At 38.1% G+C, this 17156-nt stretch overlaps 1 protein-coding gene across 2 annotated transcripts in view; it reads right to left on the reverse strand.

The window, feature by feature from the left end:
- Nucleotides 1-17156, reverse strand: part of RELN (reelin) — a 498583-nt gene that overhangs the window by 253843 nt on the left and 227584 nt on the right. For both annotated transcript variants that reach the window (XR_013360335.1, XM_077863957.1), the window contains exons 5-6: nucleotides 14517-14549; nucleotides 11558-11636 (exon numbers count right to left, since the gene is read on the reverse strand). Coding sequence is in view for 1 of the 2 variants with exons in the window: in XM_077863957.1 (XP_077720083.1) it covers nucleotides 11558-11636; nucleotides 14517-14549 (112 nt within the window). In the remaining variant the exon portion in view is untranslated. The remainder of the gene's footprint in view (nucleotides 1-11557; nucleotides 11637-14516; nucleotides 14550-17156) is intronic.

Below are 17156 nucleotides of genomic sequence, written 5' to 3' on the forward strand. Positions count from 1 at the left end.
TGGAGGTTCCTCAAAGAGTTAAAGAGAGAGCTACCCTATGACCCAGCAATTGCACTGCTGGGTATTTACCTCAAAGATACAGATGCAGTGAAATGTTGGGACACCTGCACCCCAATGTTTATAGCAGCAATGTCCACAAGAGCCAAACTGTGGAAGGAGCCTCGGTGTCCGACAAAAGATGAATGGATAAAGAAGGTGTGGTCTATATAAATACAATATTCCTCAGCCATTAGAAATGACAAATACCCACCATTTGCTTTGACATGGATGGAACTGGAGGGTATTATGCTGAGTCAACCGGAGAAGGACAATCATTATATAGTTTCACTTATACAGAGAATACAAAAAATAGTGAAAGGCATTATAGGAGAAAAGAGAGAAAATGAGTGGGAAAAATCAGAGAGGGTGACAACACATGAGAGACTCCTAACTCTGGGAAACAAACAAAAGGTAGTGGAAGGGGAGGTGGGTGGGGGGATGGGGTGACTGGGTGATGGGCACCGAGGGGGCACCTGACAGGATAAGCACTAGGTGTTATACTATATGTTGACAAATTGAACACCAATAAAAACAATACACATATTAAAAAAAAGAAAATATTAAAATAAAAAAATAAAGAAAATCTTTAAAAAAAAGAATGAATTCAACTAAAGTACATCATCAAATTCAATATTCTTTTGCTTATGTACAACCTTAGATAGAATTCAACACTATTTTATACATAGAAACTATCACTTGTTTTTTTCACTAAAAAACATAAAAGAATCAGTAAACATAAAGTCAGGTAGTTGTTGACCACTATATGTAGGGTCAAACCACAAACAAAAGAAAAAGGGAAAAGAAAAAGAAATGCTTTGAACCAAGGTTTTGTTCTTCACCATAACAAGCTCTTTGGCAATTTGACACTTGTTATTTGATGTCAGTTCTCTACCTTTGTTTTTTATTATTTAGGTGGCTGTGTTTGGGATAAAGAATTCTATGTGATGTGCATTTATGCTGTAGAAAGTATATTCCAGAGGTGTAATTATGTTTTCAATCCTGATTGAAAAATTATTAGGCTGGAAAACATGCCAACCACCCATTCGGTAGGCACAGGGGAAGCTGAAGTGAAACGTCCCTGGAGTATGTGGTCCCCATGTAATGCAGTGACACACATTGGACTTTCAGGATACAGAAAAGAGGAGGAGGAGTAATGAGAAAATTGGCTCCTTCACACAACAGGAGATTTATGAATGGTTGGTGGTGATATCATCCTCATAACAATAAATAAATAATTGAAATATTATTTTCTCAAGAGCAATCTAATTACATGGCTCATTCTTCTTTTTAGATCAGAGTGAAATCACTCTGCCTTTAGTCAGGCATTCTGCTGAGACAAGTTAATCACCTGGAAACTACTGACAATCAGTTATCATCAAATTCTCATTTGAGATACATGCCGTTTGTCCCCAAGATTGAGGACATCGGACTATCTCTCCAGAATTTATTGCCTCTGAAAAAGTCAGTGTCTGGGACTCAGCTGCAAAGCAGCAATCTAGCATTCTATGAATCGGAATTGTGTATTTACCAGCATTTCTGAATGGAGATATTAAAATAATTTTAATATTCATATCGACCAGAAAAAGAATTTTAAATTAGAAAAAGAAAAAGAAAAGAAAAATCTCTTGATCCCAAGGATAACATGGCTCTTCTCTCAGAAACTGCTCATACTGCATGTCTGACAAAATCTGATGTGTGAGTTTGTAAGGCAAGGCCAAATATGAGACTCATGAATCCACCAAAGCAAATAGAACCCTGAGGGGCATTTGGTAGCTGGGCAGTCAGTTGACTGCTTCTGGAGACACCAGAGCTCCTTGTGCTTTCTATTCAAACTCAACAGCCAGAACATTCAACCTTTGACTGTATTTTATAATAGACCATGTTTCATAATGAAGAGGGCATAACTATTTTCTCGTGAAAGATTAAGCTTAAGAAAAACTCTATTCTCTTTGTAAACGTGGAATATTTTTAGAAAAACAGTAAGGAAAGTTCACTCTATAAGACTGAGAATAATATCACCTTCAATGATGTCATGCCTTTTTTTCTACGAAGCTAACACATGCCCTAAATGTGAAAATGAGAAACCCCATTTATGGCTCATCCTCATTACTTCTCACTGAGGTAGGTAAGAGAACTCTTTTTATTTCACTAGGGAGTTTTAAATTTTGATCTCTCCTTTGTTAACAGGTACAATGACAAATATTATTTGGGTTGAAAATAACCCTTCTAATACCCTACTACTGCATGCAATATTCTGACCTCCTACTATGGTGAATTCCACTACATGCTGCTTGAAGAAATATTTTCTTCCTTGTTTCAAATGTACTTGACATTTAATTCCATTGAGTGAGCTCTTACTTCTGTCATCTAAAACAGAGATTAAAGAAGGAAATAATAAGCCTCAAGATTCACACTTTACTTTATTGGTAGGACACCTCCTGGTTAACCTTTCTATTGTAGACGAAGCTTTTCCCCAGAGCAATGACATCATGGTAGGAAAAGAAGAGGAAGGAGGGGGAAGGAAGCAGGAGAGGAAGGCGAGAGGAGAGTTTTGTCATAAGATAAAAAAGTTATTAACAAAAGAGAAGAAAGAGTGAAAAAGAGTGGGAAGAGGTGAAGAAATCAAGAGGGAGGAAATGAGAAAAAAAGTAAAAGATGCACCCAAGATCAGAATATCGGACCTATTACAGAACTCACAAATACATGGTTTTATTAGAGGTTCTGGCAAAGGCATGTCATCAGAAAAAAGTTTTATTTAGCCTGACTATTCTTATCCATTCCATGATCTCTCTTGGTTACCTGCTCTTGAAAAAAAATGTAAGGTTTTGCTCTGTGTTACACTGGGTAAGTCTATGAAGTCATCTGTCTTCTAAATGATCACCATTACGAACCCCACCCCCAGAAATCCTCCAGCAGTACCACACAGTGCTGGGTGTCCCTGGTTGGTCCTCCCCTACTCCCAGAGCTGTCTTCCAGGCTTACTGCCCATGGGTCTGCTGGACAGTGAGCAAAGTAGATGGACTTTTATCCAGTTTCCTTCCCAGTGACACTGTTCATCAGTCTAATTTTTTTCTGATTCTTGGAAATCACTTACATTGCTGTTCTCACACTTGGCTACTAAATGGAGTCCTCTCTGTTTTTGTTTTTTCTTGGGGGAGGATGGTGGCTCCAACATACCAACATTACCATGAAGCAATTTTACTGCTTGCTGACTTCTTTTCTCTTATGGACTAAGCTTTTAATCACTGAAAATCCCTAGCTAGAATAACTTATCTCCCTCATCCTAAAACCTCAAGCTCTTTGTTCAGATAATTCTTTTTCTCAAAGAAAATAAACTGTGATTAGCCAAATCACCCATGTTTTTGCTGTATTTCAGAATAATTGCTCCAAGAAATTAGTATTTTCAAGAGAATAGCAGATGCAGCAGAGTCTGTGATCTCCATTTCGCTAGTTCTGTACTATGATCTTTTACAGATAAAAATGGAACTGTTCTAGGCTCTTCTTGATTTAAGCAATCTTACACAATGCCACCCATGGCTTTAGCTTCCTTAGCTATAAACTGAGGGGCTTTCTGTATGATAAACCAATTGACAGAGGTCTTCATGTACCAGAGGATCCAAGACAACTTCATTTGCATCTTTCTTCCTGATGTCTTATATCCCTGTTAGCATCACAACTTACTCATCTAAGACGCTTCTTCTGAGGACTGACTCCTGTTCTTCCCTGGTCTCTGCTGAAAAGGACATCTCTGTTATAATTATTGTGCTGGAGGGGAAACATCTGCTGTCGTTGAGTTGCCATTTATCATCATGTTTTCTAACAGTCCCACGTTTCCCACTAGAACATCAGAGCCTAGTGATATTACAGCTCCAAATGCCTTCTGTGATCTTCAGAAAACAAGCATTAAAGGGATAATCTGTTAAGCAAAACAAGGATTCTTGCTTGACTTTGTAATTGTTTGGAGGATAAAGACACTTAAGAAAACTTAAGTCATTTTTCACTAGAAATCATTCACTTTCTAGTTCCTTTAACTCTCTTTCTGAACTCTTCATAACTGTGAGTTGTGAATCAATGTCTCCTTTTTATTTTTCTCATTGTTTTTGTTATTGCTGAATTTTTTAATTGAGGTAAATTTGCAGTGAAATATACAGAAATATACAAGCTTTGACAAGTGCACACATCTATGTGACCCACACCCCTCAAGATATATATATAAAACATTTGTCACTCCCAGAAATCTCCTCCTGTCTTTCCCAGTCATCCCCTATCCTGGAAATGATCACTGATCTAATTTCCAGCACTTTACATAATTTTTACCTATCCTAGATTTCATTAAAGTGGAACCATATAGTAAGAACTATTTTGGGTCTAGCTTCTTTCATTCAACATAATGTTTTTGAGATTAAACCATGCTGTTTCAATTAACAAAAATCCATTCCTTTTTATTGCTGAGTAGTATTCCATTGTATGGATATATCACTGTTTATCCATTCACCTGCTGATGGGTACCTGGGATGCCCCCAGTTTGGGGACTGGCTATGTTTCCCTTTAATAAAACAAAAACAAAATTGTGCTCCATTCATATGAAATACTGGCAGTGTTTAGGTCATACTAAAATAGTTTAATTTATAAAAAGGAACTATGAAAGTATAGTTGACGTACAAGTAGTAAATGCTTAAGTGAAATGTTAATGAGATAAAACATATTTGTAGGTCCTCAACTTCTTCTAACTTTAGTTATATGAGCATTTTCTTCTCATCTCCCTTTTTTTGGAGTTTGGAAGATTGTCTCTATATGAATAGACACTCCTGGTCCCTTCTGCCATGGTAATGCAATCGTATTGAATACACTTGATAGGATAATGGAGAGTTGTCAGTAGTGCTGATAAGTTGGTACTGCTCTCATTCCCTTGCATTCAGTGGCACATTCGAATTGATGAAGTTACCACTGTGGTGTAGAGGGAGACTTTTGTGTGTTCCAATATCAGGGCAAAGTTGAAGAGGAGAACCTCACTCTCAACAAGCTTGAGCCTTCACTATATTCCCATGAAGGGACTCTGTTCTCTTCATTTGTAACTTTACTTGTCATCTCTCATTTAAACAAGGCAATCAGAAGTGTCTGGGGCGGGGGGTGGGGGTGGAATACAGGGCCGATTCACTAGCAGAGCCCCAGAGCTATTTGGGGAACAAAGAGCAGAAGGACTCTATGCTCTGCATTTCAGAGCAGTAGAAGAACCCTAGCTGCGTGATAGTAAACCAGAGCACAGCATCGCAAAGATGCTCATGGCCCAGGTCCAGGAGCCACAGAACAGTTTCCTTGCCCTCAAGCCAGGATCAAAACAGATCCATGCCCTGAAGGGATGGTTAGGACAAGGACAAAGGCTGTCTGTGTGGACCAGTCACCAAAGACTAGATGAGACAGGGAGACGCCATGGGTATCTGCAGCAACAGATGATTAAGAGACCAGAGGTACATCCTCATACCACCCCTGCCTTTGCACCAATGAGTCCTCTGAAACTTTGTTACAACATCAGAAAAAATGGGAGAGGGTTAGCCAAGGGTGACTGAAATGAAGTTTTCACCACTGGTAGAAAGGGGACAATAAAAAGAAATTAAAAATGAAAATGAAAAATGAAATTAAATTAAAAATGAAAATGAAATTAAATTAAAAATGAAAATGAAAAGTGAAATGAAAAAATAAAGAAAGCTTGATTTCTCTGATACCCAAGTTTGTGGAGAGAATTTATAACTGACACACTTGTGTAAGCATAAACAATTTCTGAAAGGATTGGCAGAAATGTTAACAGTTGTTGCCCCCGGAGGAAGGGAATATAGGTGTAGTGTGGGAGGAAGGCTTGTTTTTATTCTTTAGTTTTTAATATTATTGGACTTTTTGCCAAGTACATTTACTGATTTTTCAATGAAATCTAATATTTAAACTAAATAGATAGACTGGACATTCAATATTGAATTGACAGGAAAAAAAGTTTCTTGGTTCTATTCCAACTGCAGCCAAACACTTGGAATAGAAACTGAGCTGTTATGTTCACTCATAATAATAGTCATATTGTTTTCTGTTCATTGTTTTTTATGTACAGTAATTTGGTCATGAGATAACAAACTTGGATATCAAAAATTACATGTAATGGAATGAAAAAAATAGATTTTATTAGATGAAGTTAATGGAAGCAAATAAGTTATGAGTGATTAATTTTTAAACTGCTGTACCACTCCCTCACTACATGGACATGACTTTAGTTTCTTAGTTTCTCCTTCAGCTTGTCCTTAAAAATTACAAATTAAATAATGCATATGATGATTTTCAAACCAACGGCAGAAACAGGCTTATAAAAGCAGGACATTTTTCTCTTGTGGCAAATTATATGGTGGAGTATTTAGTGATGGGAATTTGGCCCAAAGCAGCACACCAGACACTCTGCTGTATGTGATGGTTTCTAATTCTGTGGGGCTGAAGAGAATCAAAGACAAGATCATAAAGAACAAAACTCATATGCCAATACGTGTTCCGAGAAAGCGGGTTTCAGGAGAGTGAAAACTGCCTCTAGAGTTCCAGAAAAAAGTAGGGCTTCGTTACTTTACTGGAAATATTTCACTGGGATGTCTGATTTTATTGGGTGCTGGTTTCTGACTTTAGGGAGCTTATGCCTATTTTTAAGGATTTTGAGACAGTGCATATCCTCTCTCTTCCCCTTCTCTATAGTTCTACTTTATTTTCACTAACATATGTTTCATATATTATATAATACAGATATATTTACTCTGAGGTCTGTTTTTCATCCAAATGCCAAGAGGGAAGACTTGAGGACTCATTTAAATTAACTGGTTGAAGATTTTTTCAAGATTTATTTATTTATTTTTGGAGAAATAGAGAGAGACACAGAGAGAGAGAGCATGAGCAGGGTTGGGGCATAGAGGGAAAGGGAGAAGCAGTCTCCCTGTTGATCAGGGTGCATGACATGGGGCTCAATCCCAGGACCCCAAAATCATGACCGGAGCCAAAGTCAGACGCTTAACTGACTGAGCCCCCCCAGGCGCCCCTTGGTTGAAGATTTTTAAACTAATAATGATTTGGGGTCATACCTAGGCTTAGAGGAAGCAAAGAGAACAATGTGCAAATCAGCACAGGAGGAAGAAAGGAAGGCACAAAGGGAAGGAGAGAGAAGAGGGAGAGAGAGAGGAAGGAAAACAGGGGAAGACTGCAGGGAAACCGCAGGGGAGGTGAGGAGGAGACAGAAAGAAGAGGATGGAAAGAGAGAAAAGTATGGAAAGAGAAAGAAGAAGAGAAGGGGGAGGGCATTATCTCGTGCTGAGCACCTACACCTTCATGCATGGTGCCAGACCTTTGCAGGCTCATCAGACTAAAACGGGGTTGTAAAAACAACATTCATCTCACTTTTACTGACAAGGAAATGGGCTCAGAGCGGTAAAGGAAGCTTCTTGCTTTTCTCCAGGAACTCAGCTGGCCTGCGGTGAGCTCAAGAGTCAATTAGAACCTCTGACACCTTTTTGCTCAACAAAGTCACCTGTGAAATGATGAGAGGTTCATAACTGGGGCTTTTTAAAAAAAATCTTCTCTAGGATTTTGATGGAATCTTGTCTCACATTTAGATCTTTCATCCATTTTGAGTTTATCTTTGTGTATGGTGAAAGAGAGTGGTCTAGTTTCATTCTTCTGCATGTGGATGTCCAATTTTCCCAGCACCATTTATTGAAGAGACTGTCTTTCTTCCAATGGATAGTCTTTCCTCCTTTATCGAATATTAGTTGCCCATAAAGTTCAGGGTCCACTTCTGGATTCTCTATTCTGTTCCACTGATCTATGTGTCTGTTTTTGTGCCAGTACCACACTGTCTTGATGACCACAGCTTTGTAGTACAACCTGAAATCTGGCATTGTGATGCCCCCAGATATGGTTTTCTTTTTTAAAATTCCCCTGGCTATTCGGGGTCTTTTCTGATTCCACACAAATCTTAAAATAATTTGTTCTAACTCTCTGAAGAAAGTCCATGGTATTTTGATAGGGATTGCATTAAACGTGTATATTGCCCAGGGTAACATTGACATTTTCACAATGTTAATTCTGCCAATCCATGAGTTCCTCAAACAGTTAAAAATATACCTGCCCTACGACCCAGCAATTGCACTGTTGGGGATTTACCCCAAAGATACAAATGCAATGAAACGCTGGGACACCTGCACCCCGATGTTTCTAGCAGCAATGGCCACGATAGCCAAACTGTGGAAGGAGCCTCGGTGTCCAACGAAAGATGAATGGATAAAGAAGATGTGGTTTATGTATACAATGGAATATTACTCAGCTATTAGAAATGACAAATACCCACCATTTGCTTCAACGTGGATGGAACTGGAGGGTATTATGCTGAGTGAAGTAAGTCAGTCGGAGAAGGACAAACATTATATGTTCTCATTCATTTGGGGAATATAAATAATAGTGAAAGGGAAAATAAGGGAAGGGAGAAGAAATGTGTGGGAAATATCAGAAAGGGAGACAGAACATAAAGACTGCTAACTCTGGGAAACGAACTAGGGGTGGTAGAAGGGGAGGAGGGCGGGGGGTGGGAGTGAATGGGTGACGGGCACTGGGTGTTATTCTGTATGTTAGTAAATTGAACACCAATAAAAAAATAAATAAATAAATAAAACAATCTAAAAAAATAAAAATAAAAAATAAAAAATAAAAAAAAATCTTAAAGGGGCTCTGTGAAGGAGATGTCAGGCACTAAGAGTTAAAGTAAAATTACTCTGAAGTATATTTGATAGAAAACAGAAGTATGTGGCTTTTTAAAGTTAACAAAAGTTTTGTTTTTTGTTTTTTTTTTAAGTGGGAAAAAGTGTGGCTTAAGTGAAAGGGACACAAAATCCATAACTTTGGTCAAGAAAGCATATATCAGATCAGTCATGAAAATGGGTGAAGCAAAATCAATCATGTTTTATTGATTTCAAAAACAACAGATTTTGAACCACATAAAAGTCACATTTTGTAACTGTCAAGAAAACTCACTGAAGACCATGAATTAGCTCGACAGAAATGAACTTGCCTTGAAAGAAACAAATTATCTGCTAACATCTATATTAATGGAATATAAAAAACCCAAATGTCAGGAGGAGTACAGAACTTTTCCTGGGTACAAGCAGTGCTTAGAAAGTTTCTTTGGCCTTTTTTTAATAAAGATTTTCGATTTATTTTAAGAAATTTATACTTAGGATATGTTCACAGGGAAGTGAAATTTTATTGATAAATTATTTCTGAAATGGCATATAAATTTTGAGACTTTATGACTCTGACCAATCTGTTTTCCCTGTATACTATATAGATTGATGTTTCTAGAAAAGACAGGATTTTCCCCATCTAGTATTGAAGCACCAGCACTCTCTATATGTCATCTTCAACATTCAGATCAAAGGCCACTTTCTCCACGAAAATCCCACCAACGTTATCTTTCTTTTGTGGAACTATGGTACCCATGTTATTTGTACCCCTCTATTACACAAGAATAATACAAGAATTTCTATCCTGGATTATAAGGCTTTTAAAATATGTTCTTAGTATATCCTCTATTAAACTATAAGCTACTGGAGAGAAGGAACTATATCCCTTTTTAATTTACTGTATAAATATAATGATTATTGCTTAACATTTGTTTTTTTTTTTTTTTATTTATGATAGTCACAGAGAGAGAGAGAGAGAGAGAGAGAGAGAGAGGCAGAGACACAGGCAGAGGGAGAAGCAGGCTCCATGCACTGGAAGCCCGACGTGGGATTCGATCCCGGGTCTCCAGGATCGCGCCCTGGGCCAAAGGCAGGCGCCAAACCGCTGCGCCACCCAGGGATCCCTTGCTTAACATTTGTTGAACAGTGGAAATAAAAATAGAAATGAGTATCATATGCTGATATTTGAGGATAGAATTCTAGTCTTTTTTTAATTTTTAAATTTGAGTATAGAAAACACATAATGTTACATTAATTTCAAGCATACAACATAGTGATTCAACGTCTGTGTACATACTATTCTGCTCACCACACTATCATCTGTTACCAGACGATGCTATTACATCATTGACTATATTCCCTATGCTGAGTTTATTTCCATTCAATAACTGGAAGCTTGTATCTCCCACTCCCCTCCACCCATTTTGCCCATCCTGCCCTTCCCTCTGGCAACCATCAGTTTGTTCTATGTATTTATAGGACTGATTCTGATTTTTATTTGTTTATGATTTGTTTATTCATTTGTTTTGTTTTTTAGATTCCACATATGTGTGAAATCTCATGGTATTTATTGTTCTCAAACTGACTTATTTCCTATAGCATAATACCCTCTAGGTCTATCCAGGTAGTTGCAAATGGTCAGATCTCATCCTTTGTTATGGTTGTGCAATATTGCATCACAACACACACACACACACACACACACCCCTTCCTTAACCATTCACCTATTGATAGACATTTAGGTTACTTGCATATGTTGTTGCAGCAAAGAATGCTGCAATAGACAGAGCAGTGCATATATCATTTGAATCAGTATTTTTCATTTTCTTTCTAGTCTTGAGCATTGTTTGGATTTTGGTTACAACTTGAAAGTTTAAATTAGAGAGTCAAATTTATCTTGAACTCTTGATTGTATATACAAAAACATTTAGTATCATACGAAATCCACATTTAGATATTCCCTGAAATTACACAGATTGATTATATCTCTAGGTTGACAGACCTATTTTTCCAGTCAGCAAAAATATGACAAATTGCCAACAAATTCATGCATCCTTTTATGTATTCAAAAAATTTTTAGTAAATGAGTTTGATTCATTGTTTCTTTGCCCTCAAATATCCCATGGAGTTGCACCTAAGCTGCCTTCAAAGGAGAGACTGCCGTATAAATAATGAGATGGCCCAATAACTTAGAAGTTAGTTGGAGGTAAGACTCAAGTCATCTGTCATTTCTTTTTTTTTTTTTTTTAAGATTTTATTTATTTATTCATGAGAGAGGCAGAGAGACACAGGCAGAGGGAGAAGCAGGCTCCTCGCAGGGAGCCCAATGTGGGACTCGATCCCGGGTCTCCAGGATCAGGCCCTGGGCTGAAGGCGGCACTAAACCACTGAGCCACCCGGGCTACCCTCATCTGTCATTTCAGATAAACCATTTCTCTTCTTTTGCTCAGCATAAATGCAATTATAAGACACATTAAAGCATAGTTTTTTCCTACATAAAGAACTTGTACAACTGAAAAAAAATCTAACCATACACATGGCTTTGAGCTGGCATCTAGATTCAGCTCTTAAAGAAGTCATGAAACAGACATTATGCAGTCTACATTAAGCCCAGTTTCCTAGTTGAACAACTCACAACTCTCACCAATCTTTTAGTGCTAATGAGCAATTTAATGTTATGTAACTGCTCCAAGGGAGCAGTCAGCATCATTTTTTTTTTTTTTGCATTAAACAAACACACTGAAATGAGGCATATTCCTGTAACTTACCATATATTTGGATTCAACTCTAGTTGGTGGTAGGAGTCAAAGTCATCTCGTAGGATAATGCTTTCGCTATGTACTTCAGCTAAAAGAAAAATAAAGTACTTAGAAAAAAATAAACAAAACAGATTTAGTTACACAGAAGGATCAATATGTTGCCTTTATGAGGATAACTATAAATTAAAACTGAATTTTAAATGAGTGGTTGATTATATTTGCTTTGCCCCTAAACTACTAAGGGACAGAGGTAAAGGTGCTGCTGTTTAGACATACAGAAGTCTGGAAACCAGAATCCCCAAAGAGAAATCCTAAAAAGTTGTCGCCAGGCAAGAGAGGCATGTAGGCCAAGGTCAATACAGACCTACAAAGAGAAGTCATGCAAGACTTGCCTCTCATAGCTCAATAGGCCCAGAAAAGATTCGGTGTTAACTCACTATTTATCTATCTACCTACTTACTTATTTATTTAAGATTTTTATTTATTTATTTGACAGAGACAGAGCTCACCTAAGTAGGGGAGGACCAGGAAGAGGGAGAGGGAGAAGCAGGCTCCCACTGAGCAGAGAGCTCAACGCAGGGCTTGATCCCAGAATCCCAGGACCCCAGGATCAAGACCTGAGCCCGTGGCAGAGGCTTAACCAAGTGAGCCGCCCAGGTGCCCCAGTGTAAACTCACTTTACAGCATAGAAGGAGATAGAACATTCTGGATGTTTACTATCGGCTAATATGGCTGGTATTTAACCTGTTTCCTCTTCTCTTTCCTACTATCTCCCTCTCGCCCTGGCCTGTTTTCTCTCATTCTAACCTCACTCATTTTTTAATTTAATGTATTGCAAATCATTAACATTTTCCCCCTCAAAGCTGCATTGGAGAAATGATCTACATGAGTAAGTAAAAATGAAATTATGTTGAAAGTCAAGAAGAAATCCAAGGAGCCATCATAGTTTAATATTCTTATCATTACAGTTGAGATTATATTACATAAGCTATTTTTAAACTTTAGAACAACTTTGGGCATTCCAAGAGCAAAGACTGTTTTCATAAACTGCAGAACACATAGTATTTCCACTGCATAGAAGGTGGACAAGTTAAAAAACTTCATGGCCCATTCTTAAGTTGGTGTGAGAAATGATAATTATTTCTACTCAAGTTGTAAAAAATGAATTTTTTAGTGCTTAAAAACCCTCTCATCCAATTCCTGTGGTTTGCTTGGGGAAGTTTGTTTTGGCTAATGTAAATTCTCTGGGCCTATATAATTTTGTTCACATGTAAAATAGTTTATATATGCTTTTTTGGAAAAATTAGAATCGTAGGACCTGATTAACAAAAAATAACCAACATTTTTTATTTTTTTCAAAGGTGATTTTTTTTTTTTTGGCTCACTTGAAAATAATTCATCACCTCACTGGGTAACTAAAATCACCTCCAAATATCGGGAAGCATACTTCCATATTCTCTTTGGTGACACTGCCACCCACAGCCACCTTGGCTCTCTTTATGCCAGGTATGCCAGCAGGTAAGCACATAACGAAGTCTGGGAAACCAGTGAATCAGCATGTATTAAGAGCAATGGCCACTCAAGCTCAGAAGCCTTAGGCAGGACAACAGGAGAATATGGATTTCCGCTGGAGAGAACGCTGTGATGTAGTCTGTGCGTGGGAGTGATTTAATGATTCCTCTGAGCGACTGGATGCGGTACCTGAAATGCCTACAGGGTACAGCTCTCCCAAATACCTAACCTGGCCGAGACAGGGCTGGGCCACTGCGGGTCACCGGCCTGCCTGGGCTGCCAGAAGGCATGCTTCTAAGCACTTGCGTTCGTCTGCCAAAGAAGAAGAGCCCCAAGCTGTAGCATTACATAAAAGTAGAGCTTCTTAAGGCAGATTTTCCAAAGAGAAAAATAAATTAATTGGGTTTGTAGGTTGAAAGGAAAAACCCAAGAGACAAATCACTGACCCATCAGCAAGTCCTACCGTGAGAGACATCTGAAAAGGCTGCAGCCAGCCAGGATGATTTATTTTTCATTCTTATTAAATAGCGTAATGTAGGAAATTGCTGTTAAAATAAATCTTCACTAACACAAATGAAAAATTGAACTCTTAAAGATCATTTGTTTTCTAGAGAATGTTTTACAAAAGCGTGGGTAAGTCTCAGTGGTCATTGCCCATATATTTACTTCTTTCCAAATACTGTTATGTCATTGACTATATGATTTACAAAAAGGAATTCATTTCATCCTCATAACAACCCTAGGAGGTAGGTACTATTATTACTTCCATTTTACGGATGAGGAAACTGAAGCACAGAGAGGCTAAGTAACTTACTCAATGTACATGGCTAGTGAGTGGAAAAGGTGAGAAAAGCCTAGATAGTGGCTCCAGAAGCTGTTCTCTTAGCTACTACACAACCCTGCCTTTCACGGCACTATGGAAAGAGCACAAGAAAAATGAGAGGTGGTAACTTTACATAGTGCCGTTAAACAAAGCTTATGATTATTTCAACAGCCTCATTTCAATTTTTAAAGAAATGACCAAATTCCTTCTCTTTTTGCAACCAGTACTAGTCTGAACAGGTAATCTGAAATGACTTCCATTCTTCTATACATCTAGCTCCCTACCACTATCCCTGTGATCTACTATTTATGGTGAGTAGGAGCTCTGGGGAAAATTTAGCATTACAATACAGGATGCAAAGATCACACTCACTAGGATCCCAAAGCTGAATGTATTAACAGGTTCAAAAGTCCCTTAATTAGCTCCAGCTGGGCAGCATGATCACCTCCTTGGTGAGGTCCCATGTTCAAGCATAATCTGAACCTGAGACCAATTTCAGTAAATGATCAGTGAGAATGAGAATGAGAAAGGGTAGGAAGTTTCCTCACCTCTATATCATCTGCCTGCATGGCCAAAGGAGTGACAAGAACATCTAGTACTAAGATTAGTGACATCAGGGTCTTCAGCACTTACCTAGATGTGGGTGCATCGTGGCTTCTGTTGGAGCTGGACCAAGAGAAAAAATGAGAAAAATGACTGATTAGCAATGAAAGCAAACTCCAGTAACAATCAAATACAATGACAAAACTTTGGTCATAGTAAATTAAAGGGTTAGAACCTTTTAAGAGGAGTAAGGAATTGTTAATAAACGCCTTAAAGTAAGACATTCACCTCTCTTTTTAGTTATTACACTTAAAAGTAATGCATTACTCTTGAAGTGAAGAGTAGAACCCCTTACACTCAGAATACTTGTTTATGATATACAAGCTTAGTCAGGTGTCCCTTGAAACACATAATATCAATATGACATGATAGTTAATGGATATGCCAAAACCCAGTACCTGTCAGGGGCTGTTCTGGGTGTTAGGGAAATAGATAAAAGCATCACCTTTGCTCTCAAAAGAGCTTACCATCTAGTAACTAGAGTTCAGTGTAATAAGTGCTATGGCAGAGTGTTGGGAAGAGGCTGGGGGGAGACAGAGGACAGGTAATGGATACCAATTCCAGACTGAACAGTAAGAGAGTTGCCAGGAGAGGTTTTCCAGAGAAGATGATTTCTCTGCTGAGTTGGGTTTTTTTTTTTTTTAAGGTTTTATTTATTTATTTGAGAGAGAGAGAGAGAGAGAGAAGCAGACTTCCTGCTGAGTGGGGAGCCAGATGTGGGGCTTGATCCCAGGACCCTGGGATCACTACCTAGGTTGAAGGCAGATGTTTCACCCCCTGAGCCACCCAGGCACCCCAGTTGTAATTTATTTTATGATATTTCGGAAAATGAATAATTAAAGATCCAAACTTCTGAAAAGAAAGCCAATATATTCATAACCTTGTGAAAAAACCCTTTAGTATAATAGTCTGGGTGGTTTAAACACCTTGAAAAATATTCACACATGTATGGTGTAAATACAGTCCAAAAGCTAGTAAAGTATTAGTCCTGGGAAGCTTATTTTAATCATCTCTCAGTAAGTGATCATATCAATCTAGTTTTATGTAGTATAACAAAATTTCTTTCTTAAATTTTTTTTATTTAAATTCAATTAGCCAATATATAGTGTATCATTAGTATAACAAAATTCCTGAGCCTGTAGGAAGTTTAACCTTCTTTCCACATTTATTGGGGTAAATGTACCACAGAAAAATTAGAATAAGTAGCCTGAAGAAGTATAATGTAGTTTAACATTATTTATTACGCTCCCATTTGGATAGTACCTGCTTTGCTTCACACTACTAACATGGATGACTTATGTGAATCTGGCATTAAGGGCTTTACTCTTTCCTTTATTAAATATAACATGCATACTTTATAGTCTGTCCACCTTCCAAGTGTTTGTCCAGTACCACATTTCAACTACATATATTATATATACTTTCCTACTCCTTTTGCCACTGAACTGTTTTTTTTTTTTTAAGATTTTATTTATTTATTCATGAGAGACACACAGAGAGAGGCAGAGACACAGGCAGAGGGAGAAGCAGGCTCCATGCAGGGAGCCCAACGTGGGACTCGATCCTGGGTCTTCAGGATCATGCCCTCGGCTGAAGGCGGCACTAAACCACTGAGCTGAGCCACCCGGGCTGCCCCACGGAACTAGTTTTGACTCATCTTTCTTGATTGCTTGAATGTTTTTATATCAGCATTTTGTTGGTCTATTACTGATTCTCTGCCTCTCCAAGGACCTTAGACTGCCCTCACCTGACCACCCCCACCTTGGTCCAATTTCCCGGCTCCTTTGACTCAAAATTTCAGGACCAACCCTAGCTACCACATAAAGTTGCCAAATGGCTTAGACTGGAAGTTTTGTTCTGAGAGAGAATAAAGATGTTCCTAAAGAAGTAGGCTTTGGCTTTGGAGAAAGCAGGATAGAAAATATCTTTAACAGGAGTGTAAAAGACATTCCAGTTCTTTCCAGGTATCTCTTCATCAGGAAAAGAATACCAGATTAGACAGCTGACCAAGTACATAGAGGGGAGGATGCACTGAGGATGGGGGTTTTCAGAGGAAATTCTAGCAGAGGTTCTCTGCTGGTTTTCAAAGGGGAATGAATTAGACACAGAGGAAGATGGCTGGAATGGTTTTGTACCCAAAGAGATCACTGAGGGGGACACTTCACGATATGGTCCTGACTTAGCTTCAGTGGTGAACCGCATGAGACTATATACATCAAGGCTGGACAGAACTTTAAGCTGTGAGAACTCACTACTGTAACCCAAAATTGTTAACAAATTTGGATATTCCTAGATTCACAAAAATGATTAGTTGTACATCCTATACTACAGAAAAAAATCACTTCTGAGAAAAATACGAAAAGTTCACTTTAGTTTATACAAACATGTGATTACTTATTAAATCATTTATCTTCCAATAAATATTGGGGCAATTCAGCTTAATATGAAGTTTCTACCAACAATCTGCAAACTGTTATAAACAGTGCAATGGTTAGAGGCCAAACTTTCAATGGTGTTTTAGAATCAAAGTACAATGATCATGGGATACCATATCCTGCAGTTGGAGGTCATGGATCACTCCAAGGAGATCCATGAGCATTGGCAATGGATAAATAAACCCAACTTATAATTCTGAATATCAACTAATTTGTTACTAATCCTAGGCAAAAT

This window comes from Canis aureus, chromosome 21 (assembly GCF_053574225.1).
Source record: "Canis aureus isolate CA01 chromosome 21, VMU_Caureus_v.1.0, whole genome shotgun sequence".
NCBI lineage: Eukaryota > Metazoa > Chordata > Mammalia > Carnivora > Canidae > Canis > Canis aureus.